We start from the raw sequence: 25,038 nt of genomic DNA on the forward strand, positions 1-25,038 counted from the left end.
CACTAACAATACAAATGCATTGCATATAGTGTATTTTCCACCATTAATGAAGACAGCACTTAAGAAAAATGTATTCAAAGTTTAGTTTTATTTTATTAGTTGTAAAATAGACCCATATGATGGTTTGTACTACAAAAACAAGATTGTGTCAATCTCAAACCTCTGGCCTCCTCTCCCACGTAAACCTTTTGACATTGTCCGAGATGACAATCCAGGAATGGAGCAAAAAACGAGCAGAACTTAGCTCATCACAATAACCAACATTTCAAATTATGACTAAACCAAATATCAATGAACAAATTCAACTAAACCCCAAAAATGAATCTGATCCAGAACTGTTCTAGAGCTACTTCCCATTCCCACTGATTACAGAATGCCTCAAAAGCTCCTCAAATTCTCAAGTTCATGCCTAGTTGCGAGCTAAATATTCATTCTAGGCTCTATTGCTTTGTGGAAGATGAGATAAAGTGATTTGTTTGCCCTTGAGAAGTGGAAGATATAGACCTCATCATTCGATTTAGGCAGTTCAAGAGAAGTAGCTTTAGTGTATTTTGGAACACTTCCTTTTCTAAACCCCTAATAAAACTGGCTCTCTAATATTACCTTCAGTGATAAAATCTTGAAATTTGTTTGGAAATTTCCCTGTATCATCAACAAAAGCTTAATGAGAAGACATTCAATAAGCAAAAGAGGAAGTGGGTGGGTAACAGAATGAGAGCATTTAAAAAAATGTTCTTCAGATGAAAACACAGCATAACACTAGTAGAGAGGGATGGCAGTTGGAGTTAAGAGTGTTTTTTTTTTATGTTCCTGTATCTTCCCAATAACGGAGTGTGCAGGAATACTGTGCAGAGTTCCAATTCGATGCTCCTGTAAAACATGAACTTCTCTACAATTTGAATTGAGAATTTCCATTGAGAAGTACTTTTCAGCTGAGGAAGATTTCATTTTTTCTTAGTGGTTTCTCAGGGTTGAAATTTTTAAAATTAAATGAGCTTTTCCAATGTCCGGCCAAAGCATATGATATCATTGTCAACAATACATGTTTGTGAAAAACGCAACTCTACGAAAGAATTGCGACGTTTTTTTTTAAATTACATTTTGCAAAAGGCATTACGTTCCAGTTGAAATGTAAACTGAGTGCTTGAAGAGAGTAAATAGATTCATTATGAAAGTACAAATTTGTTGCACTCACTTGGGAGTCCAATTCTAAATGACAAATTTCTCCATGACTGGAGGAAGCAAAATTTGTTAAACACACAGGTTTTTAACAGACTCGAGATCAAAGACTTGATGAGGAAGAGGTTAAAACTGTGGGGCAAGACTGAAATTTTTAACGTTTTTGCTCTTTGAAGGGTTTCGTGAGAGCGTGGAGTCGTGTCGCTTCTATTTGGCTGCAACCTCGATCTCAGCTGGTTGGCCTGTAGCATTCTCTGCAGTTTTGGAGGCCTATAAAACAGAATATAATAATCAGAAAAGAGAACAAACAATATTGACTCAATAAACTATGCAAATTAAACAGAATGCCATGATGGTTTAAAGGGTGGTTTATTGACTCACGCTTATGAAATTATAAACCTGTATGACTTTCTTCTGTGGAACTCAAGAGGAGATGTTAAGCTGAAAGTATACTTCGGTTTTGACGCAAACGCTTAACATCTGTGTATAGTCGAACGAGAGCCTGTCAAAATATACTTCATTTTACTGTGCACTCCTACACAGGCGGTTGGCGCTTGCACGCTACAACTACTGCGAGATACTGGACTCTTTCTCCTCAGGAGTTGACACAAAGATGTCTTTATATTCTTGGGACTCAAGTAACGTATAAAAATACAGGTATCTCCTGACCCCCTCACAAACAAGCTCTTGACTTGCACATCTAACGTTGCCGTTTCCACATTCGTCTCCTATTGTTTACCGGCGATTACATCTTCTAGTGCTTCTTCGTGACTGCAATGGCTCAAATGTGAGTGTTGCCACCTTGTGGAACCACTAGTTAGTGCAAATAATTACAGGCGCATGTGCATTCTGCACATTCAAAGTCGCACGGTTTGAAAAAAATCGGGCTGCACGCGTTCAGTGCTCAAGCACTCTGCTGATGACAAAATTTGCATCATGCGTCTGACCGAAGTATACTTTGGGCTTTAGGCAGAAGGTTCACACTGATCTTTTACATGCAATGAAAGTGATTGTGGATGGATTTTTTGAGCTACAAAAACATCAAAGCTTCATCAAAATAGGCCATATGACTCGTGCACAATATTTAAAGGAATAGTTCACCCAAAAATTCTCTCGTCATTTACTCAGCCTCATGCCATCCGATGTTGTATGAATTACTTTCTTCTGCGGAACACATACAAAGATTTTTAGAAGAATATCTCAGTATCAGTGAATGGTGGCCAGGACTTTGTAGGTCCAAAAAGCACAAAGGCAGCATAAAAGTATAAGTCCATATCTTTAGAAGCGATATGATAGGTGTGGATGAGAAACAGATTATCATTTAAGTCTTTTTTTTTTTTAACTATAAATACTCCTCCCTGCCCAGTAGGTGGCAATATGCACAAATAACCGCCAAAATAATCGTCAAAAACAAAAGCAGAAGAATGTGGAAGTGAAAGTGGAGATTTATAGTAAAAAAGGACTTAAATATTGATCTGTTTCTCAGCCACACCTACCATATCACTTCTGAAGACATGGATTGAACCACTGGAGTCATATGGATTACTTTTATGCTGCCTTTATATGCTTTTTGGACATTCAAAGTTCTGGTCGTCATTTACTTATGGATCTACAGAGCTGAGATATTCTTCTAAAAATCTTTGTTTGTGTTCAGTAGAAGAAAAAGTCATACACATCTGGGATGGCATGAGGGTGAGTAAATGATGAAAGAATTATTCATTTCATCAAATTAACTATCCCTTTAAAGCCTTCTGAACTCATAAAATAGCATTGTTCTCATAGCATAACGACTTGCATTTTAGTCTCTTCCTCTCACAAAGCTATTGTATGGCTTAAGTTGACTTGAAATACTGCATAAGTTGTATGGACTACTTTTATGGTAGTTTAATGGTGCATTTTTTTGTCATTTATGGAGCTTGACAGCACCGGTCCCCACTTTCATATTATGGAAAATTCATTGTATGTATTTTGTGTTCCATGGGGTGGGGGGGAATCATACAGATTTGTAACGACATAACTAAACCAAAGGTCTTACCTTCTTTTTCTTCTTCTTCTGTGCTTTGCGACTTGCAGAACTCTGTATCAGAGACTGTAACAGAATAGGACAGAGAAGAGACCAAAGCATTAAAGGTAAGAAACAATTTTTTTTATTATTATTATATATATATATATATATATATATATATATATATATATATATATATATATTATATATAGAGCCCGACCGATATGGGATTTTTGAGACTGATACCGATTTTAGAGAGGGAAAATTCACTGATTACCGATATGGTGACTGATATAGCTCATTTTTGAGCTGGAATGAAAAAAAGACCTTTTTTATGTGGATTTTTCACCAATTTTGCACCGATATGACTATGCAAAGGTACTCAGAAGGCTGCTTTCTTAAATATTTTTATCAAAGAACATTTGACATTATTATTATACATTGTCAACAAATTCTAGAAATAAACACTGAGAAAATAAAGAATAAATAAAAATACAATAAATAGTTAAATAAACATCAGTACTGTTTAGTATCAGTCAAATGCTGACCATTAGTATAAAGAATAAAAATACAATAAATAGCTAAATAAAAATCATTACTGTATGTTTAGTATAAGTCAATTGCCCACCATTAAAATAAAGAATAAAAATAAAATAAATAGCTTAATTAACATCATTACTGTATGTTTATTATCAGTCAAATGCTGACCATTAAAATAAAGAATAAATAAAAAAAATAGCTAAATAAACATCAGTACTGTTTAGTATCAGTCAATTGCTGACCATTAAAATAAAGAATAAATTAAATAGCTAAATAAACATCAGTAATGTTTAGTATCAGTCAAATGCTGACCGTTAAAATAAAGAATAAATTCAAATAAAATATATAGCTAAATAAACATCAGGGGCCGGTTGCACCAGCTATACGTACCTTACAATTTAGCCTAGTTGTGGCGTAAATGGGCAATAAGTCACAATTTACGCTCTAATAAATATTTGAGTGATGTACCATTACATTTATGTAGGACTTAACCCTACGTATAAACTAAATGTATACAGCAGCCTCCGACCAGGAGTAACTGATGGAATAAAAAAGCAGACTCATTTAATGAGCTCAAGTTTTGCGTGACAGGCATTAGTCCTTTCGACATATATGATGATGTTGGCATTTACACTCATTTACATTTACGAGAGAGAAAAAAATAAAACGTACTTTTAAGCGGCTCTTCAGAATGAAACCGATCTAACGGTGCCATTTTAAGGGTGCGTCACCTGGTGTCAAGTTTCAAAATATATATATATAGGATATTAAAATGAATAAAGGTCTATTTTTCCAGCCTGTTGTATTAGTATTTCTCACCCCTCGTTTATTTTAGATACAGTTCCTATATATTATTATTTACACAGGGCAAATATACTATTTATTAAATCTACTTTTATTATGCATCCTATTTTAATGTCTGAAAAAACAGACTTTTAAATATTACATTTTGTAAATGCAACAAGTAGAATTGTTCGGTTGAAGGGGGTACCAAACTGTGAATCCTGAACAAAACAGTTTGGTTAATACTAGGGATGTGCGAGACTAGTCGACTAAACGGTTCCGACACTGGAATTACTAGTCGGTTAACATTTCCCCCAATAAACTGATCATACTTTTTACACATTTACGTTTGGCTTTATATTTTTACAGAGGCTGCACTTAAATTACTGTCATATTAATGTTACATATTTTAAATAGAATTAATAATACAAATATTATTTAAAAAAAGAGGATAACTGGAGCAGATACAGAGTTTAATTTCACCTCAGGCTGCGCGTGCTTCTTCCCTCTCTCACTCGTGGCGCATGCAGGAAAATGTCTTCTCGCTAGACAAGCAAACTCAGCAAAGTAGTTATGAAATCACTTCGGTGGTGCGGGAATCGGCTTTCCAAATGTTTGAAAGTCCCTATGGATGTTTTCACATTTGAGTCTTCTTTACATCTGTGCATGCTTGTATGTTATTTTTCCACTGAGCGGGCTTTTTCAAGCGCAGGATAGACGCCTCAGGTGAGTCAAGTCCCGTCTTTCACCGAACCATGTCAATGGGTTAATTTTACTCATCAACAAATTTATGCTTTTGAGTAAGTAGCCTAGAAAATTACTGTTTATTTTCAATGAGGTGCCGACTGCTTAACGGGTTAAACTATCTTTTATTCTGTGTGCACGTCATGTTTAGAATACATTAGGTTTATTGTAGGCTACATCACAGGCCTATTTTTACTATCCTATAGCTACTTTTATTTACATCGTAACTGTTATTGGTTAATGTTCTTTAACGAACAGCTGTCATATTAGATCAATGGTTAATGCACGACTGCACGTCGTGAAATACGCACAACTTTTCAGCACATTTTTTCTCTCGTAGATTTGGCCTAGTCCACCTGTTAATTATTTACAACAATGTCCTGACTGTTTTAATATGTTAAGTAACTTTTACTTGGTAATTTCTGTTTAGAACAGACTTTTAATGGCTGTTCCATTGATCCTGCACTATTCATTCAATTGTTTTCAATAAATATGTCTGCTAAATATTCGCTAAAGTTGATTCAGTGAATGCGTGTCATGTTCTATATTTAAAGTACAATGATCATAATTCAAGGCGAGCACGTCTCAGATAAATGCCCCTTTTCAGTGGAATTTAGCATCGGATTTGGAATAGATTAAGTATTTTAAATTTGTCGCATAAAACTTTTTTATTTTATTTTATTTTTTTACTGTTTTCTGAAGGTTGGTTTCTCTTTAGACTAGTCAGTTACAAAACTTCCGTTTAAATGACAGTCAAATTAGTCGTAGCGCACATCCCTAGTGAATACATGTTTACATGCTGACAACAATGAAAGTAGCTAAGTGATTAGCTAGTTAGCTGTAAGCTCGTTGCCACGGAGAGTAAATTATGGACTTTATTTACTTTCCAGCACTGCGTCTCACCAATTAGGTAACAGCAAAGTGTGAAATCAACACTCAACAGACACAATCCACCACCGCACCGTTGTCTGCTGAGCTGCAAAAAGATGCTCTGATGTTTACCTTTCAACCTGTTACATTACTGACTGCACTGACAAACTATAGCTGGCTAACAGCAAACAGACATGAGTGACATAGTTGACATTATATTAGTTATGTAAAACAATGGAGTCATTTTTTATTAACTTTCCAGGAGCGTGCTCTGCTGGACAAACTACGCTATGACACCAATTCTAAAGCATTGTTTTCTGCATTATATGTTCTAAAAAAAAGTTTTCATATCGGCGCATATCGGTAAAATATATGCCGATACCAATATATCGGTGAAAGGCTAATATCGGCCATATATTGGTCAGGCACTAATATAGAACATATATGGGTCTAACATACCTTGAGTTCAGGATCCTGTACGTCATGTTCAGACTTGTACAGTTCTGCTTCAAATGGTCCACAGGTGATTCTTAAAGGCCCATTGGCCATCAGCAGCACTGTGAACTTAAACTGAGCCACAAACTCACCTAAACAAAGAGAGTAAAACAGGCAGAAAGAGGATTTTATCCATTAATCAGGCAAATAAAGTGGTCAATGCAGAAAAAAAAAATGGGTCAATAAGACGACTCGCCTTCTTTCTCGTTTAGTACACTAAAAGGCTGCAGTAGCTCATGTTTGGCACACTCCACAACTCCCAAACGAGCTTTTCCTTCATCCTCAAATGCCCTGCAAGACACAAAGCCAATAATTTTATTCTCTTAATAAAGTGACAGTCAAAACTACTATGAAAACCGAACCATCAATCCATCTCCTAAGTTCCATTGTTATTTGAAGCATTCTCCAGACTACTACTAAATATAGAGTTGCTAACATCGCCAAAGACTTGCAGTAGTAACATTGTTTTCACTGCTCCTTACAGGCAATCACATGCATCTAGTGAATAAGTATATAAAACAGCTGCTTCCTTCAGAAATGAATAGAATATCTATGTAAATTAGGCTCACTACACAGGGCTCAAGACTAAAAAAATGACTTAGGAGCCATTGGCTCCTAAACTGAAACATTAAGGAGCAAAATGGCTGTTTTTAGTCGCCAAAATCAGAATTGTTCGATTTAGATTGCTGTTCAGAAATGAGATAGAAAGCCAAAGGAAGACAGCGGATAACCTATTAATTGAAGGTTTAATAAACAGTATATAGTTGAGAAGATAAGTTTGCATTCCCTTTTGTCTCATAAATGTTCACACCCCTTTCATAATTTATACAAATATAAGAGGTAAGATTTTTTTATTTTATTTAGTACTGCCCTTCAGAATCTACATTACAGATATTTACATATAGTATGCATATAGTAGTGTGTTGTCTTCTTGAGCATCAGTGAATGTTTACACCTTTAATAGTTGTGTACAAGTCCCTCAATTGTCCTAAGTGTCAAAAGCTTGATATATATATATATATATATATATATATATATATATATATATATATATATATATATATAAACTCAGCAAAAAAGAAACGTCCCTTTTTCAGAACACTGTATTATAAAGATAATTCTAAAAATCCAAATAACTTTACAGATCTCTATTGTAAAGGGTTTAAACAATGTTTTCCATGCTTGTTCAATGAACCATAAACAATTAATGAACATGCACCTGTGGAACGGTCATTAAGAATCTAACAGCTTACAGACGGTAGGCAATTAAGGTCACAGTTATAAAAACTTAGGACACTAAAGAGACCTTTCTACTGACTCTGAAAAACACTAAAAGAAAGATGCCCAGATGTCCCTGCTCATCTGTGTGAATGTGCCTTAGACATGCTGCAGGGAGGCATGAGGACTGCAGATGTGGCCTGGGCAATAAACTGCAATGTCCGTACTGTGAGACGCCGAAGACAGCGCTACATGGAGACAGGAAGGACAGCTGATCATCCTCACAGTGGCAGACCACATGTAACAACACCTGCACAGGATCGGTACATCCGAATATCACACTTGCGGGACAGGTACAGGATGGCAACAACAACTGCCCGAGTTACACCAGGAATGCACAATCCCTCCATCAGTGCTCAGTCTGTCCGCAATAGGCTGAGAGAGGCTGGACTGAAGGCTTGTAGGCCTGTTGTAAGGCAGGTCTTTACCAGACATCACCGGCAACAACATCGCCTATGGGCACAAACCCACCTTCGCTGGACCAGACAGGACTGGCAAAAAGTGCTCTTCACTGACAAGTCACAGTTTTGTCTCACCAGGGGTGATTGTCGGACTCTCGTTTATCATCGAAGGAATGAGCGTTACACCGAGGCCTGTACTCTGGAGCGGGATCGATTTGGAGGTGGAGGGTCCGTCATGGTCTGAGGTGGTGTCACAGCATCATCATCATTGCAGGCTGTGCGTCTCAGGGAAGACATCCTCCTCCCTCATGTGGTACGCTTCCTGCAGGCTCATCCTGACATGACCCTCCAGCATGACAACGCCACCAGCCATACTGCTCGTTCTGTGCGTGATTTCCTGCAAGACAGGAATGTCAGTGTTCTGCCATGGCCAGTGAAGAGCCAGAATCTCAATCCCATTGAGCGCATCTGGGACCTGTTGGATCGGAGGGTGAGGGCTAGGGCCATTCCCCCCCGGAAATGTCCGGGAACTTGCAAGTGCCTTGGTGGAAGTGTGGGGTAACATCTCACAGCAAGAACTAGCAAATCTGGTGCAGTCCATGAGGAGGAGATGCACTGAAGTACTTGATGCAGCTGGTGGCCACACCAGATACTGACTGTTACTTTAGTTTTTGCTGTGGTATCATAGTTGGTATCAAGAATCAACAATAAAAAAAAAGAAAAAACATAGCACACCTCAGTATCAACACTGAAATATCCCACATACTGCTGCTGGCTGCAAATAGTATACAATTTATAAATGCAACGTTTCGGTCATGCAACCTTTGTCAGGCAAATTTTAAGTACAGAGTGGCCAATGGAAAATAGCTATAAAGAAAAAAAAAGGTAACAACCTAACCTTTCTACCATAGAAAGATAAAAGAGGGAATACACCTCCAAGTGGACATTCCAAAAAAAACAAGTTAAATTTACCATGTTGAGTAGACATAAAAAACAATTTACTTTATTCGTTGCCCTTGTAGTCTGGGGTATGTGGGAAAAACATCTAGATAACGCAATAGTGAATCTTAAAAGTTATATTAGACAAAGATATGAATCATCCAGTTGCACTTCATTTTAATAATTTGAAACCATAGCATTTCTACATCAGCATAGGGATAATGTGAAACAAAACAGCTGCTACCAAGTATTAGCAGAAGGGTCGCGTCGTGCAATAAATAATAACAAATCAAGAAACAGATGTACATTGTAGGGGAGACAGAACGTTTTTCTTCATTTATTTGATGCAGATCGCTGACAAAAACTAAACACTGACAAGTATAAATACCTCCATAGACCTTATATTACAGAGATGCGAGGTCTTTTGGATTTATACTCTCCAAACATTAGCACCAATGGGTCTTAATGATGAACTTCCTTTTAATGTTATGCTGTGACGATGAAATTCAGATGTGTTTTGTAAATAAATGTATTTGTAAATGCAATGTTGCTTAATGCATTGTTGTCTGTATGAAGAATTGTTGTATTAAAGGAATATTCCAGGTTCAATACAAGTGAAGCTCAATCAACAGCGTTTGTGGCATAATGTTGATCACAAAAAATGTAGACTCATCTGTCCTTTTCTTTAAAAAAAAGAAGCAAAAATCGAGGTTACAACGAGGCACTTACAATGGAAGTGAATGGGGCTTGTAATTGTATAAATGCACTTACATTAATTCTTCTGTTAAAACTCCTGTATTATTTGAGCTGTAAAGTTTTTAAATTGTCATTTTTACAGTCATTTTAGGGTTAGTTGGCATTACATCATCATGGCAATGAAGTTGTTAAATTGGCTATAACTTTACACAGAAAAGGTTAGCAAGCGATTTTATCACCCTAAAATGATGTTAACATGCATATTGTTTGTATCTTGTGGCTATATTTTAGAAACAGTGATTATAAGATTAATGTCTATGAATTGGCCCACATTCACTTTCAGTGCAAGTGCCACCCTGGAACCCATATTTTTACTTTTTTTAAAAGGAGGGACGTAATGAGATTCATTTTTGTAGTAATCAATATTGTGCCACAAATGCTGTCGATTGAGCTTAACTTGTACTGATCCCTGAATATTCCTTTAAGGGGATTTATATTGTATATTTAATTTTTATTATTTTGGTTTTGTACATTTAATTAAACATTATATTGAATTAAATAGTTTTCTCACAATGTCTATGTCACATGGTACAGTATATTGAACTTATTGTCTTTTTTGGAATGTCCACTAGGAGGTGTATTCCTCTGTTGTTTGTCTATGTTATAACTGTAAGGTTGTCACCTTTTTTCTGATTGTCACTGGCGATGACTGTTTGTAACTATTTTTGATTGGCTGCTCTATACTTTAAATTCACAGGTTTTTAAATACCTGACAAAGGTCACATGACCGAAACATATTAATAAATTGTATACTATTTGCAAGCAGCAGCAGTATGCAGGATTTTTTTCTAGTTTATTTACTGATTGCAACAATAAAATCTGATTGGTTGGTAGGCATGTTGTTGCAGAACCTGCTCTTGGATCAGCTGATTGGCTACATTACCTTAAGCTTGTTAGTGCTATTCTAACAGGGCTCAGCATGGCCTGATGGCTCTGGGCCAGTGCGAGACTGTTTCGGGCCAGTTGATGTTGTCACTACATTTGATGTAGTTTGTTAATGTACATGTGTTTTTATGCCATGCAAACTTAAACCTTAGGTTTTCTTTGATGTAAATTGTTAAACGTTGTTATGAAATCAGATAATTTAAATATGTCACTAAGGTAAAGTTATCTAGTTGGCTAACATACGTGAGGTTGTCAAAATTGAGAATGACTTGTGAATGTTTTGCACCGTAAGCCATTGTTTTCCAGCATATGAATTCATAACAATACAGTTAAATTATAGCTGTATAATTTCCAGCTATTATGGCAATTTAAAAAACGAAACATTTTTATTGGAATTGTATTTTTATTTATTTTTTATTTCAAATAAAAAGTAATGTAAAAATAAAATGTATATTTTTGACTTTTTTTTTCCCTGACATAAAATAGGTTTAAAAAAATTGGTTTGTAAGTAAAAATCCTTATCGTATCAACAAAGAAAGGCGTGCTACGATGGAAGCTCGACCATATAGCTTCAATCTTGTCTAGTGCTTAAAGAAACGGCAAAGAATATAAATGGACAGGAAACTGCGTTTGTTTATTGGAACTGGAGGAAACAGTGTAAGCTACCTGAGAGTGAAAGGCATAGTGTCAAAGCGTCTTTCCACTTCACTGAAGAACATTCTGGAGGTCTTCATCTTCAGTCCATACTGCTTACTGGGGTCCCGTTTATAGATGGTTGTCCTTTGGCCTCCATCTCTTGCCTAAAAGAGTTTGAAAAAAGCAGGGGCCACATAACATTTCGTTCATAGGGATAATGCTTAGTCTCCATCATAGATGTATGTATACCACTGAGTCTATTGAGACAATCGGATTATATAAAAGCAGAATAGATATTATTCACATCATTTACCTTCCCCTCTCCTGTGCTGATCAACACATCCACAGCATACACTTCATGAACCTCAAACTCTGCCTTCTCATGGTCCTTCCTGTTATGAGACAAACAAACAGCCAGTCAAAGCATTGATATGAAGGTTTACTCTAAAGCATTCTCAAAAACACTTTGAATTAAGCAATGCTCCGTATGTACGATAATGTAGTACAATAAATACTAGGGGTGGGTGCATTGGTCACAACTGTATTTTGAAAGATTAGGAATCATGTATATATTGCAAAAATATCATGAAGTCATGACCCAAAAACCATATTGACTTCAAAGCTGTTATAGACTTTATTAATGATTTGATTTGAGACTGAATAACAACTCACAACAGTATTTGTTTTGGGAATCTGGTGCGTTTTCTCCCTCAGTTCAGCTCGTTTAGGCATACACTGGCGGCCAATAGTTTGGAATAATGTACATATTTTGCTCTTATGGAAAGAAATTGGTACTTTTATTCACCAAACTGGCATTCAACTGATCACAATGTATAGTCAGGACATTTATTATTAATTAATAAAAAAAATCCTCCATGTGCAGCAATGACAGCTTTGCAGATCCTTGACATTCCAGCAGTCAGTTTGTCCAGATACTCAGGTGACATTTCACCCCACACGTCTTGTCGGGCACTTCTCACACACCTTATAGTCTAGCTGATCCCACAAAAGCTCAATGGGGTTAAGATCCATAACACTCTTGTCCAATGTCTGTGTTTCTTTGCCCACTCTAACCTTTTCTTTTTGTTTTTCTGTTTCAAAAGTGTTTTTTTCTTTGCAATTCTTCCCATAAGGCCTGCACCCCTGAGTCTTCTCTTTACTGTTGTACATGAAACTGGTGTTGAGCGGGTAGAATTCAATGAAGCTGTCAGCTGAGGACATGTGAGGCGTCTATTTCTCAAACTAGAGACTCTGATGTACTTATCCTCTTGTTTAGTCGTACATCTGGCCTTCCACATCTCTTTCTGTCCTTGTTAGAGCCAGTTGTCCTTTGTCTTTGAAGACTGTAGTGTACACCTCTGTATGAAATCTTAGCCTTCATTCCTCAAAACAATGATTGACTGATGAGTTTCTAGAGAAAGCGGTTTCATTTTTGCCATTTTTGACCTAATACTGACCTTAAGACATGCCAGTCTATTGCATACTGTGGCAACTCAAAAACAAACACAAAGAAAATGTTAAGCTTCATTTAACGAACCAAATAGCTTTCAACTGTGTTTGATATAATGGCAAGTGATTTTCTAGTACCAAAATAGCAATTTAGCATGATTACTCGAGGATAAGGTGCTGGAGTGATGGCTGCTGGATATGGGGCCTGTCTAGATTTGATCAAAATTACTTTTTTCAAATAGTGATGGTGGTGTTTTTTACATCAGTAATGTCCTGACTATACTTTGTGATCAGTTGATTAATGAAAGTACCAATTTCCTTCCGAAACAGCCAAATCTGTTCATTATTTCAAACTTTTGGCCACCAGGTGTATATGAACATGGCAATTTCACTCGGATCAGTCAGTGAATACAGGAGCAGTTCACTTGTGATAAGAATGCAATCTGACCCAAAGGACCAACGAACCAAACAATATCCTTATAAAAACCAGAAACATAAAACCCTCTGCTGAGAAGAAATCTGTCGTTCAGCACATCATGTATTTCATAATCAAAACATGGATAATGCTTTTGGCGACTATATTAAATAAAATCGCATGTTTAAAATAGCAGTTGTTCACGAGTTCGAATCCAGGGCATGCTGAGTGACTCCAGCCAGGTCTCCTAAGCAGCCAAAATGGCCCGGTTGCTAGGGAGGGGTTGCTAGGGAGTCACATGGGGTAACCTCCTCGAGGTCGATATAATGTGATTCTCGCTCTTGGTGGGGCACGTGGTGAGTTGTGCGTGGATGCCGCGGAGAATAGCGTGAAGCCTACACACGTGCTATGTCTCCGCGGTAACGCGCTCAACAAGCCACGTGATAAGATGCGCGGATTGACGGTCTCAGACGCAGAGGCAACTGAGATTCGTCCTCCACCACCTGGATTGAGGAGAGTCACTTCGCCACCACAAGGACTTAGAGCGCATTGGGAATTGGGGAGAAAAAAATAATAATAATAATAATAATTCCTGAGGTAATTTTAGTAAGATTGCTTCTTCTTTTGGATAGTGGCAGACCAGACACAGGTAGGACGGCGTCATAAACTTTTTTACAGATAAAAACCATCTTTACGTAGCTTCACTCTTTCTGCTGTTTGTAAAGACAGCTATGTGACTGTGAGAGCAGGTACTTTTCAATGAAGAAATAATGCAAAAGCAACTAAAGACGGATAAAAATAACATGATGTAAACTTTACAACTCATATCAAAGTGATGGATAATGTTTATTTGCAACGCATTCTGTACCATGCGGTGACGTTTTCAGGGTTCGTACAGATGCTTCAAAGGACTTTCAAGGACTTTTCAAGCACATTTTTATTTGTTTTCAAGCACTATGCTCGAGATGTCATTAAAACTAATTCTTTATTTGTTCATTTTAAATAAAAATATTTTATTCATTCAGTTAATTTCTTTTTATAAAACACCACTTATTACAAGTACAACATATTTCAATGTACATCTTTAACTTCACATTCTCACCAAATTTTGAGGATTCAATGGGGTACACCATCAAATACTTTTGTGTGAAAATATTAGTTAAAGTGTGAATTAATAACTACTTAACATGCTGGGAAAAATCACTATATGCATATTTAAGCAGCCTCTGAACTTTGACTTTTTTTTTTAAACAAATACATAAAAAAAAAGGTTTTAACACTGATAACACCAATGCCATGAAATCAAGGGACAAAAATTATTTTGAAATTGTTTAGCTTTTTTGCATACTTGTTCGGCCTTGCACTAATGCTTGTATTAAATAGAAGTACAAAATAAACACATAAATAACTTTAAATGTCATAGAAATGGTGTACCAGAAGATGGGGACAAGGATTTTTTTCAGGCAATTGACAACTTCAAATATATTTTCTAAAAAATGTGCAAAACAGAGTCAAGCCATTTCATATTATTAAAGGTTAGGTTATAGCAGGGGTTGGCAACCTTTTTAACATGGAGTGCCATTTTTTTTTCTTCTGGTCAATGGCTAATATTTTGTCAGACACAAAGATTTCTTTACACAAAGGGGCGCTAGACGGCTCACAAAACTGAATCCTCCATTGATCTGCATTCAAATCTCAGAACGTTTTACATCTCATATAATTTTTTCACACTGGAAAGTAATTTGTAATTAAAACTGATGGTTGCAAGGATTCATACTTGTTAAATCCGCCACAGCAGTATCTATAAACAATTTTTTTAAATCCTCCAGTAACAACTGATTGTGATTGGTCCATTCTGAACAGCGCTGCCAAAAGTAACAGGTGCCACGTGACAGCGCAGTCCATGCGTTGCTTCAGCAGTGGTCTGGACCTCTGCCCATATGGTTAAAAAGAACCGGCTCATAAGAGTCATCTGTTTATCAATTTGACTCTACTGGTCACGGTTCTTGCTGCACACGCAACTGAATAGCTCATTTTGAAACACTGTCACAGTGTGTAAGTACCGTGCTTCATCTGTATCAGCAGAAGAATGTACAGTATGTTTTTGAACCATTAACAGAACTGACAGTCATGAAAATCATCCGCTATTTTTTATTTTTTTATTTAAGCAGTTCTGAATAAGAAGCATACAGCACGCACAGAGAGAGAAAGAGAGAAGTATGCAAAAAATGTATTCAAAAGAAATCCTTTATTCTCCATGGTTCATGGCAGGAGCCGTGCGTGAGAGCAAGAAGTGGGAAGAGGGGGATGTGTTTGACTGTAGCGGTGTCGTCGTGTTTTTCCGAAAATAAATACATTTAATTAATTAAATGATAACGTATTTAACGAATTTCAACAATTCAAGCACTTTAAGCACATCTTGGTAAAAATGGCTATTTTCAATGGTTTTCCAGGACTTATATTTGAAAAAGCTAAATACAAGTACTTTAAGCATTTCAAGCACCTTGTATGAACCCTGCGTTTTGCATAACCGTGACAAACTATAATCGAACATTTTTAACGGTTGACACATTTGTACAGGTTTTTAATTTAACCGGTATATTGACATATGAGCTAAATCCCAGAGCAGCGCACAACCATTCTGACCAATGAGGGGACGGTTTGCTCACATGTGACTTTTATCAACACAGATTTGGTCGGTTTTGAAATGTTGACTTTTTGAACCGAATCAAGAAAATGCAACAATGTAACAATTTTAGCCCGTTTCGGAACAAATAAAATGAGCAACAGGTCTGAAAACGCCCTTAAACTCACGCAATCCCGCGAACACATGCGTGCACGTTGTACTTTGGCTTTGTTAAACACAACGCATAATTTAAATTCATTTAAACCGACTGATCTGAGTTCAGAAGACTCCGGGCTGTCAGTAAATGGTTAAACTTTCAACATAAAGAGTCATGTGACAAAACAACATGGCACCGATCACAGCGGAGTTTGTCTTTGGGAGAAACGGCAACAAAACTACATCTGGTAAGAAACCTTATTACGTTTTTACGTTAAAACCTGTTTGAGTCAAAAGTCTCTAGTTTCATCTGATATGCCATTTCTAAAATTTGAGCAATTTATTGCAAAACGCCTCACTACTAAACACATTGTACACTAATGTGTACTTTGCTGCATTTTTTCCTTTGAATCCTATATTTACTGTGCATTTTCACATTAAGAATTAATGGGTTCATCCAAAAGCTTTATATGGAGTTAAGATGAAAATAAGGTGCATTTCGAACTGTTCTGAGACCAGTTCAGACAAACCGCACACCGGAGGTTAAGTCATTCACTAAATATGGAGCAAGAGGACATCCTACAGCTTTCCAAGTCCATTCACTTCTAAAATCAGACCAAAAGTTCAGTTTCAGGCTGCAGATGATGTTTGGCACACATGGGCCAATGGTAATCAGTATATAGATTCAGAATTTATAATATATAATTTTATTCACATAGTTGGCAGTGATTGGATGATGCTGGCCATTACTCTGAATCAGAATTATTTATGCTAATTTCTCATGTAATGTCTGTAAAATCTCGAAAACATTAATAACAACACTCCAACAAAATCAGACTTTCAATAGCTTGGTATTATTTAAAATTTCACAACTTAGTACCGCTGTCCACATATGTTGCCATCAATTTACATGTTTTTTTTGCCATGTTTATTAGGTGCTACTAGTTACAAATCAAAAAGAGAAATGGAAAATGCACAGCAGTCACGCTCGAGTCTCAAGAGGTTAATAACTGTCTGTCCATCATGAAAAATGCTTTCAGAAGACTTGGTTCATGAAGAACAAGTCGCATGGACAACTTTTGGGTGATTTATTAAGCATTAATAGTGAGTCAATATGTACTGCCAGTGTATTGAATTCATTTCCCTTAGTGTTTCACAGAAGAAAGTCATACAGGTTTAGAATGACATGAGGGTGAGTAAATGATGACAGAATTTTCAGTTTAGGGTGAACTACTCTTTTCAGTGCCAAAGATTAATCTTTAGTATTATATTCTAAGTAGGAACAACTGTAATAGTGATACCTACCTAATCAAGCACCACTAATTACAAAACAATTCACTTGCTCTAAAAATGAATTGAGAACCCAAGAATCAAAATTGAACCATGAGGTAAAGAATGGCATTTGAATACACAATTTCCCTTGTAATTCAATAGCCTGCATGTCCATCTAGTTTATACCTTTGTTGATCTGTAGGGTTCTGGATAATGGTCTTCTCTCCATCAATGACATGTTGCTTTAGTTGATGGGAAAGCATGCCTATAAAATAACAAAAGAGTCCAACTGAATAATGGAAAATGCTTCTATAAAAATTAGAACAATACAGCCAGATATTCCTGTTGACTTCAAAAGTATTTTGGGTTGTTTTCTTCCTTTCATGTCAGTCATCTGTCATGCGATTAAATGTTATTAAACCAATGGCAGATATGAATGCAGTTTTTGTAGGAATAATGAGTATTTAATCGCAGTTTTGTTAAGTAATGAATAATGAGAATAATGTGTTCTCAGAATAGTCACATTAGCTCCACAATACAAAACCTCTCTCTGGAAGGATAATGTCAGCATTTATTTATTTATTTTATAGTGGTGGGGCTGTCCCGAATGAAATAAGAGATAACTCACCCTCAATTGGATTACACTTGAATGACTGGGCAATCTTGTTCCAGGCCTCAGTTACCTGTGTGTTCTGCACAGGTAAATGGGACAGAAAGAGAAGACAAAAGGACTTTGCATGAGAAATAGACCATCACTGCATTTTAAAGCTGTGGTGAGGTGATGGCAACTGGTGCTCTCCTTACAGGCTTCTTAACTATTTGTAAGACAAGATCAAACTCTCAACCCTTGAACAAAATATCCATTAACCTGGTTGCCAGGTTTGACGAGACGCAAAGCGGCCTCAGCACACAGGTGTGCTGCCTTGATGACATCAGCTTTCCTTCCTGTCACAGGTGCTTCCTACAAGAAATCAAACCAGTATGACTTAATTACTTAAAATAACTTCAAGATGTCCAAACAGCTTTTAAATTATACTTGAACTTCTACAACTGTTGTAGCAGTGTGACAAAAATGTTTGTATGTACACACCTTAGTGGCTCCTATAACAAAGCTATGGGCAACATTGGAGATGAAGCCATCCACATGTACTCCGAGATCACTGTTGAGAGAAAAGGAGAACTTAGAGTTATTAAAGAAATAGAGGGAAAAAGGGAGCAGGGAAAAGAGTTTATCAATTATTAAGATGGCAACAAAAAGCAGCAAAATGTCATCATAGTTCATACATTCAGAGCAACAACAGGCTCAAAGGTTTGTGGAACTTCAGAAATCAGAACTGTGATAACCTTAAGCATCTTTAAAATAATACACTAATACACAGTATTTAAAGACCCCATGAAATCAAAACTAGTTTTGGGGTTTTAAGTCCATGTCTGTTAACCCTCTCCCTAAATTATAAAAAAAAAAAAACACCCGTCACCGATAGAACTGGCTAAATATATTGATTTTCTGATGCATTGTGATGTTCATTTGAACTATTTTGATATCGATTCTTAAATCTCAAAATCGATCTTTTACTATATGCGCAACTCTCTACAATGCGAGTAAATCACTCGCATATGAGACCAAATGTCAGGCTATGTGACTAAGGGTACGTTCACACGACAGCGATGTACTAAAAACGGTGAAAAGTTTCGCGTACAGATGCCAATGTTGTCAAAACGATCCCCGTTCACACGGATCCGCGAAAACGACTAAAAGCACTGTATTATGCATGACAGGCCAGTAGTTGACGATGTCACTTTGTAAAGAAACACTACGCGCCTGCGCACATAAGCATTCTTCCACAGAGCGGTGAATACAAACAATGAAGATGGCGAAAGCATCGAGCAATTTTGTCTAGACGGACGATGAGTTTGCTTTATTACTACAATTACTTTGCTGGAGAAGCATCAATAAACTCAAAATCTTGAGCAGCACAAACACAGTCCTGTAGTCCGCCATTGTAGTTTTGAATGTCTCACGCGTTGTTTTGAAGTACTCGCGGGCATGCCTATAGACTGAACATGTAATACGCGTGTGCATGACGTCATTGTTTTCACAAATTCACGTTTTTGTATGTTTACACGGAGACGATAACGGCATCGTTTTCAAAAACGTGCACTTTGAAACCCGTTTTCAAAAGTTTGCGTTTTCAGGCCCCAAAACGCCGTTGTCGTGTAAACGGACAGCCAAAACTTTAGTTGAAAAAGTTGTTCTGTAAACGGCCCCTACAAATATCTGTGATTGGGGGCCTGGGTAGCTCAGTGAGTATTGACGCTGACTACCACCCCAGGAGTCACGAGTTCGAATCTAAGGTGTACGAATCTCCAGGTCTCCAGCAACCAAACTGGCCCGGTTGCTAGGGAGGGTAGAGTCACATGGGGTAACCTCCTCATGATTAAGTGGTTCTTAGGGCGCGTGGTAAGTTGTGCGTGGATCGCGGAGAGCAGCATGAGTCTCCACATGCTGCGAGTCTCCACGGCGTCATGCACAGCGAGTCACGTGATAAGATGCGCGGATTGACTGTCTCAGAACCGGAGGCAACTGGGACTTGTCCTCCGCCACCCGGATTGAGGTAACCGCGCCACCATGAGGACCTATTAAGTAGTGGGAATTGGTCATGCCAAATTGGGGAGAAAAGGGGATAAAATTACTTTTTTTTTTTTAAATATCTGTGATTAGCCACTGGCTGGTAAATATTCAGATTTCACTCACCAGTGATTGAGTGGTATATTGGCAAAGAAGTTCAGCATCCTTTCAGTGCATGTTGAGGGTAAAATTTTGGTCTGACTCGTTCCGTGTAATGGGTGCCCAAAAACGAGATGACGTCAAAGACGCAATCCATTTGTCAATGAATAATGTCTCTTTTAATACCTTTTCTGTTCTTTACAGTCAATTGTTGATCAAAAATCAAAAAAACATAAAAATGTATTTATAACCACAAATAGCACAGAGGTAAAGAAGCCATTTGAGTCCTCTCTCGTTAACATGCGCTCATTCACAGACGCTCTTTACAGAACTGCCGGTTTTCTTAATGAGACAGTACTGATTTTTAGCACGTGTTCCACAAATCAATGTAAATAGTTGTAAATAGTATAAATTACGCATTAAACATGTAACAAAATATACTACATGCAATATATTTATTGATGGAATACATGGATTTGTGCATTTTTAAAAGCTAGAATTTGACTGAAATTACGAAAAACAAATAAAATATTATTTGTAAAATTCATATTTTCGTAATGTACCAAATTATAAGGTCCACAGTATAATTAACAGCAGTAGCTGGGAGAGAGTTTCTTTAATATGTAAGCAAAACAGAAATTATAACTGAAATACACCCATATGAATTGATATCGAATTGAATCAAATCAAGAAATCGAATCAAGAAATCTTTATCAATACCCAGCCCTAGTCAGTGAATAAGTAGCAAATCATGATTTTGCCAGACTATGATAGAAACTAATAATTTTTAAAAATGGACCAGCTCTACAATATACAGTATATTGCCCCAACTTCCTGTTTCAATGGGAAATGCATCGACATGGGCAAAAGATTAACAGACAAACCATTTCATAGGGTCTTTAAAAGTGATTAAATCGCAGCCTTGTGTTGCAGAATAAACATTCAAATGTTAATTGCGACATTTACATGCGCGTTTGCGAATCACAAAAAACAAGGGAACAAGCAGGAAGACACAGTTGGGATAGAGACAGCACTGGGTAGTCACTGATGGAAAAAAACACTGCGGACTGGATGGGAGATTTCAGGCTGAGTAAGAGCAGGGGGAGTGACTTCAGCAAGAAGGAGAGGAAGGAAAAGAGAAGAGGAGGTTAGACAAACTTAGCCGTAAACTGGATATGGAGTTCGCCTACATTTTGACCAAATCTCCATCTTTCAACGTGTAGTCTGGGTCGCTCTTCAGGGGAGAGAAGTGGCAGACACAGTTATTGACTGACACACTGGTGGGGAACGCAATGCCTGCAAGAAAGGACAACCACCAATTCTCAACAAAAAGACCTTCTGTGTAACGTACGGGGAGGGAGATATTTCAAATTAGACCTGTCTAAATATAAACTTATTGACTGTGACTAAAATGGGTTAAAGCAATGTTCCGGGTAGTATGATAATATCGCTTTATAACCTTATCTGTGTAAAGTTTTATCCAATATTATAACTTTGCTGTCATGACAACATCACACTCTAAAACCTATAATCCCAGTAAGCAATTTTTCACACTAAAATCAAGTAGAACAGAGATTTTACCACACTAAAATCATGTCAACACCTAATGTTTACATCTTGTGGCAATACTTTTGAAACAGTGTATGTGCTTTAAAGTTCATTTACTGGCCCCATTCACTTCCATTGTAAGTGCAATTCTGCAACCATGACTTTGGCTTCTTTTTTTAACTACACAAGGAACGAGTCTGAATAATTTGCTGTTGTAATCAACATACCACAAATGTTGTCGATTGAGCTTTAGTTGTATTAAACCTGAAACATTCCTTTATGCTACTGCCTGCTGAAGATTTATTCTGAAAGCTTCAATACCTGGAACATCTCTCAATATAGCATTACTTAATTTAAACCCATGCCATAGCTCAGATAATTCACTCTATTGTACAAACCACAAGCATTTAGCCACATCTAGATGTCTTATCACTCCTCCAGACCTTCGACATCACTTTCTCCCCTCACCTTTCTTCATGTCCTTCTCCCTCTTGAAGATCTTCCCAGTTTCTGCCATGATGAAAGCATCTCCTTTCTCACACAGGCTTAGAACTGATACTCCTGGTTTGGCTGCCTCGATGACCACCTTCAGTGCCTCTGCAAGAGAAGACAATACAATTCATAAAAGAGAGCAAGATGAAGCTGGAAACTATGGGATCATAGGGCAGGGAGGTATGATGATGTATACCATGCAGTGGTATAAACGCACAACCAAGATTCTGCTGTACCATTTATACTGCGGTATATCTGTGGCAGTTACCTTGCAAATATCGTAGCAGACTTTGTTGATTACAGCAAGAATAATTTTCTTTTTACACTTTGTAATGTGTCACTTGTTACCACTCCAAGTAATGTTGCAATTAATTGCCGTTTTAAAGGAAATTTCTGGTTTCGATTCAAGTTAAAGGGATATTTCACCCAAAAAAAACTGTATTATCTCATCATTTACTCACCCTCATGCCATCACAGTGTATGACTTTTTTCTACTGAACCCAAACAAAGATTTTAAGAAGAATATCTCGGCTCTGCAGGTCCATACAATGCAAGTGAATAGTGGCCAGAACTTTGAAGGTCCAAAAAGCATAGAAAGCCAGCATAAAAGTAATCCATACGACTCCAGTGGTTAAATCCATGACTTCAGAAGTGATATGGTAGGTGTGTAGGAGAAGCAGATCAATATTTATGTCTGTTTTTACCATAAATTCTCCTCCTTGTCAGTAGGTGGCGATATGCACGAATAATGCAAATCGCCAAAACAAAAAGAAGAATGTGAAAGTGAAAGTGGAGATTGATAATAAATATTGATCTGTTTCTCACCCACACTGATCATATCACTTCTGAAGATATGGATTAAACCACTGGAGTCTTATGGATTATTTTTATGCTGCCTTTATGTGCTTTTTGAAGTTTCATAATTTTGGCCACCATTCCCTTGCATTGGACCAACAGAGCTGAGATATTCTTCTAAATATCTTTGTTTGTGTTCAGCAGAAGAAAGTCAGACACATCTGGGATGACATGAGGGTGAGTAAATGATGAGAGAATTTACATTTTTGGGTAATCTCTCCCTTTAAACTCACTTTACAGTATTTGTGTAATAATATTGATTACCCCAAAAATTATTTCAACTCATTCCTCCCATATAAATTAAGCGGTTAGAGTAAGGGTCTTACAATGGAAGTGAATGGGGCCAGTCCATAAAAATTTAGTATACAAACGGTCACAAAAGTATAGCCACAAGACATAAACAATATAAATGTTTACATGATTGTAATGTGATAGAACTGCATACTCACCTTATCTGTGTAAAGTTATATCCAATATTACAACTTCGTTGTCATGACAATGACACCCTCCTAGTATCGGATATAACTTTACACAGATATGGTAAGTAAGCACTTTTATCACTAAAATCATGTTAACATGTATAATGTTTACATTTTGTGGCTATACTTTGGAAACAGTGTGTATTTTTATGTTTATGGACTGGCCCCATTCACTTCCATTGTAAATGCCTTCCTGTAATTTGTGCTTTATTTTAATTAACAAGTGGCGAGTAAAAAAAAAAAAAAAATTATGTTAAATTATTTAATTATCTCATTAATTACCACGGAAGTTTGAGGCATGTCACAAACTTTAAATTACTGAACACTTAAAGGAGTTCTATAAGTAGTGAGCTACCCTTCCAAAAATACAATTACCCAGTCACAGACACCAGCTGCCCTTCACTGACAAAGTCAAAAGCCCCGTCAGCATCCCCTCACGAGCTATAGTTCATCCTGAAACAATAGAGATGTACCTTGTGTCCATGTCTTTCACTACCTGTATGAGCAATGTGCGCTGGGTGAACAGTGACAGATAGGATGTGCAAGTTCTCTTGTAAAGTTATTGATCTACAATAATAGGCAAACATTAATTTAGACAGCTCACTAATAATATATGCCATTGCATATGCCCCTACCAGATGCCACAAGTGTGCACAGAAATGCACTGAGGGCTAATGCTAGCTAGCATTATTCCAGCATGAGTCCCTCCATACAACTGAAGGACTGCAGCACATCGCACAAGGTTTATAGATATATTTGGGGTAAAAGCCATGCATATAAGCAGATGTATATAGGGATCTTATGTGGCAGCACGTAGCATAAGGCCAGTACACTGGGCTCTCATTCCCACGTTGCTCTCACATGGTATGAGAGAGTACAGCGTGGAGGCCCGTGTCACCGACCCAACACCTCCATCACTCAAACGTCAAACTTACGGTTGGAGATGTCACCGCCCATCTTGTACTTGGTCACGACCAAGTCCTCGGCGATGGTCTGCTCTTGCTGTTCGTCGTCGGACATCGTTCCACCGCTTCTTGATAAGTCTCTGTCCCTCTATTCGATGAGCGGGGCAGCAGAAATCAGTCACACTACTACCAGGCGGCTCACCGACCGTCTCGCTCCGCCCACGGCCTCCACGCTCTGCGTGGCCACGCCTACCACGCAGACGCTTCTACGGTGGCGTCATAATAAAGACTGGCGCCAAAACCAACCGAGGCTAGTTTCCAAAAAAAGGGAACAATCCCTTTTTCTATATATTACAGACATCTTTGATTACTGTGAAATATGATATCATATAATATATAAAAATGAATAATGTTTTATTTATTTTACTTTATAATTTATTTATTGTTTAATTTAGCAAAAGATTCATTTGTCAACGCTAAACAGCCGAATATTTTTTTCTCACTCTGTAAAATATATTTTATTATAATTCCATGTAAATGTCAACTTTGTGTGAAAATGCTATTCGTGTGTGTGTGTGTGTGTGTGTGAGAGAGAGAGAGAG

General features: G+C 37.3%; 1 protein-coding gene across 1 annotated transcript; it reads right to left on the reverse strand.

The window, feature by feature from the left end:
- Window positions 1–69: 69 nt before the first annotated feature.
- Window positions 70–24,666, reverse strand: pa2g4a (proliferation-associated 2G4, a). The gene is made up of 13 exons (XM_051707843.1): window positions 24,467–24,666; window positions 22,174–22,302; window positions 21,348–21,453; window positions 18,520–18,589; window positions 18,298–18,390; window positions 18,058–18,121; window positions 17,616–17,694; window positions 11,825–11,903; window positions 11,542–11,675; window positions 6,813–6,907; window positions 6,581–6,708; window positions 3,215–3,268; window positions 70–1,449 (listed from the first exon to the last, which is right to left on the reverse strand). The coding sequence occupies exons 1-13, from the start codon at window positions 24,549–24,551 to the stop codon at window positions 1,387–1,389; spliced, it is 1,179 nt and encodes a 392-aa protein (XP_051563803.1). The 5' UTR covers window positions 24,552–24,666; the 3' UTR covers window positions 70–1,386.
- Window positions 24,667–25,038: the final 372 nt, after the last annotated feature.

This window comes from Myxocyprinus asiaticus, chromosome 9 (assembly GCF_019703515.2).
Source record: "Myxocyprinus asiaticus isolate MX2 ecotype Aquarium Trade chromosome 9, UBuf_Myxa_2, whole genome shotgun sequence".
In the NCBI taxonomy this organism is placed as follows: domain Eukaryota; kingdom Metazoa; phylum Chordata; class Actinopteri; order Cypriniformes; family Catostomidae; genus Myxocyprinus; species Myxocyprinus asiaticus.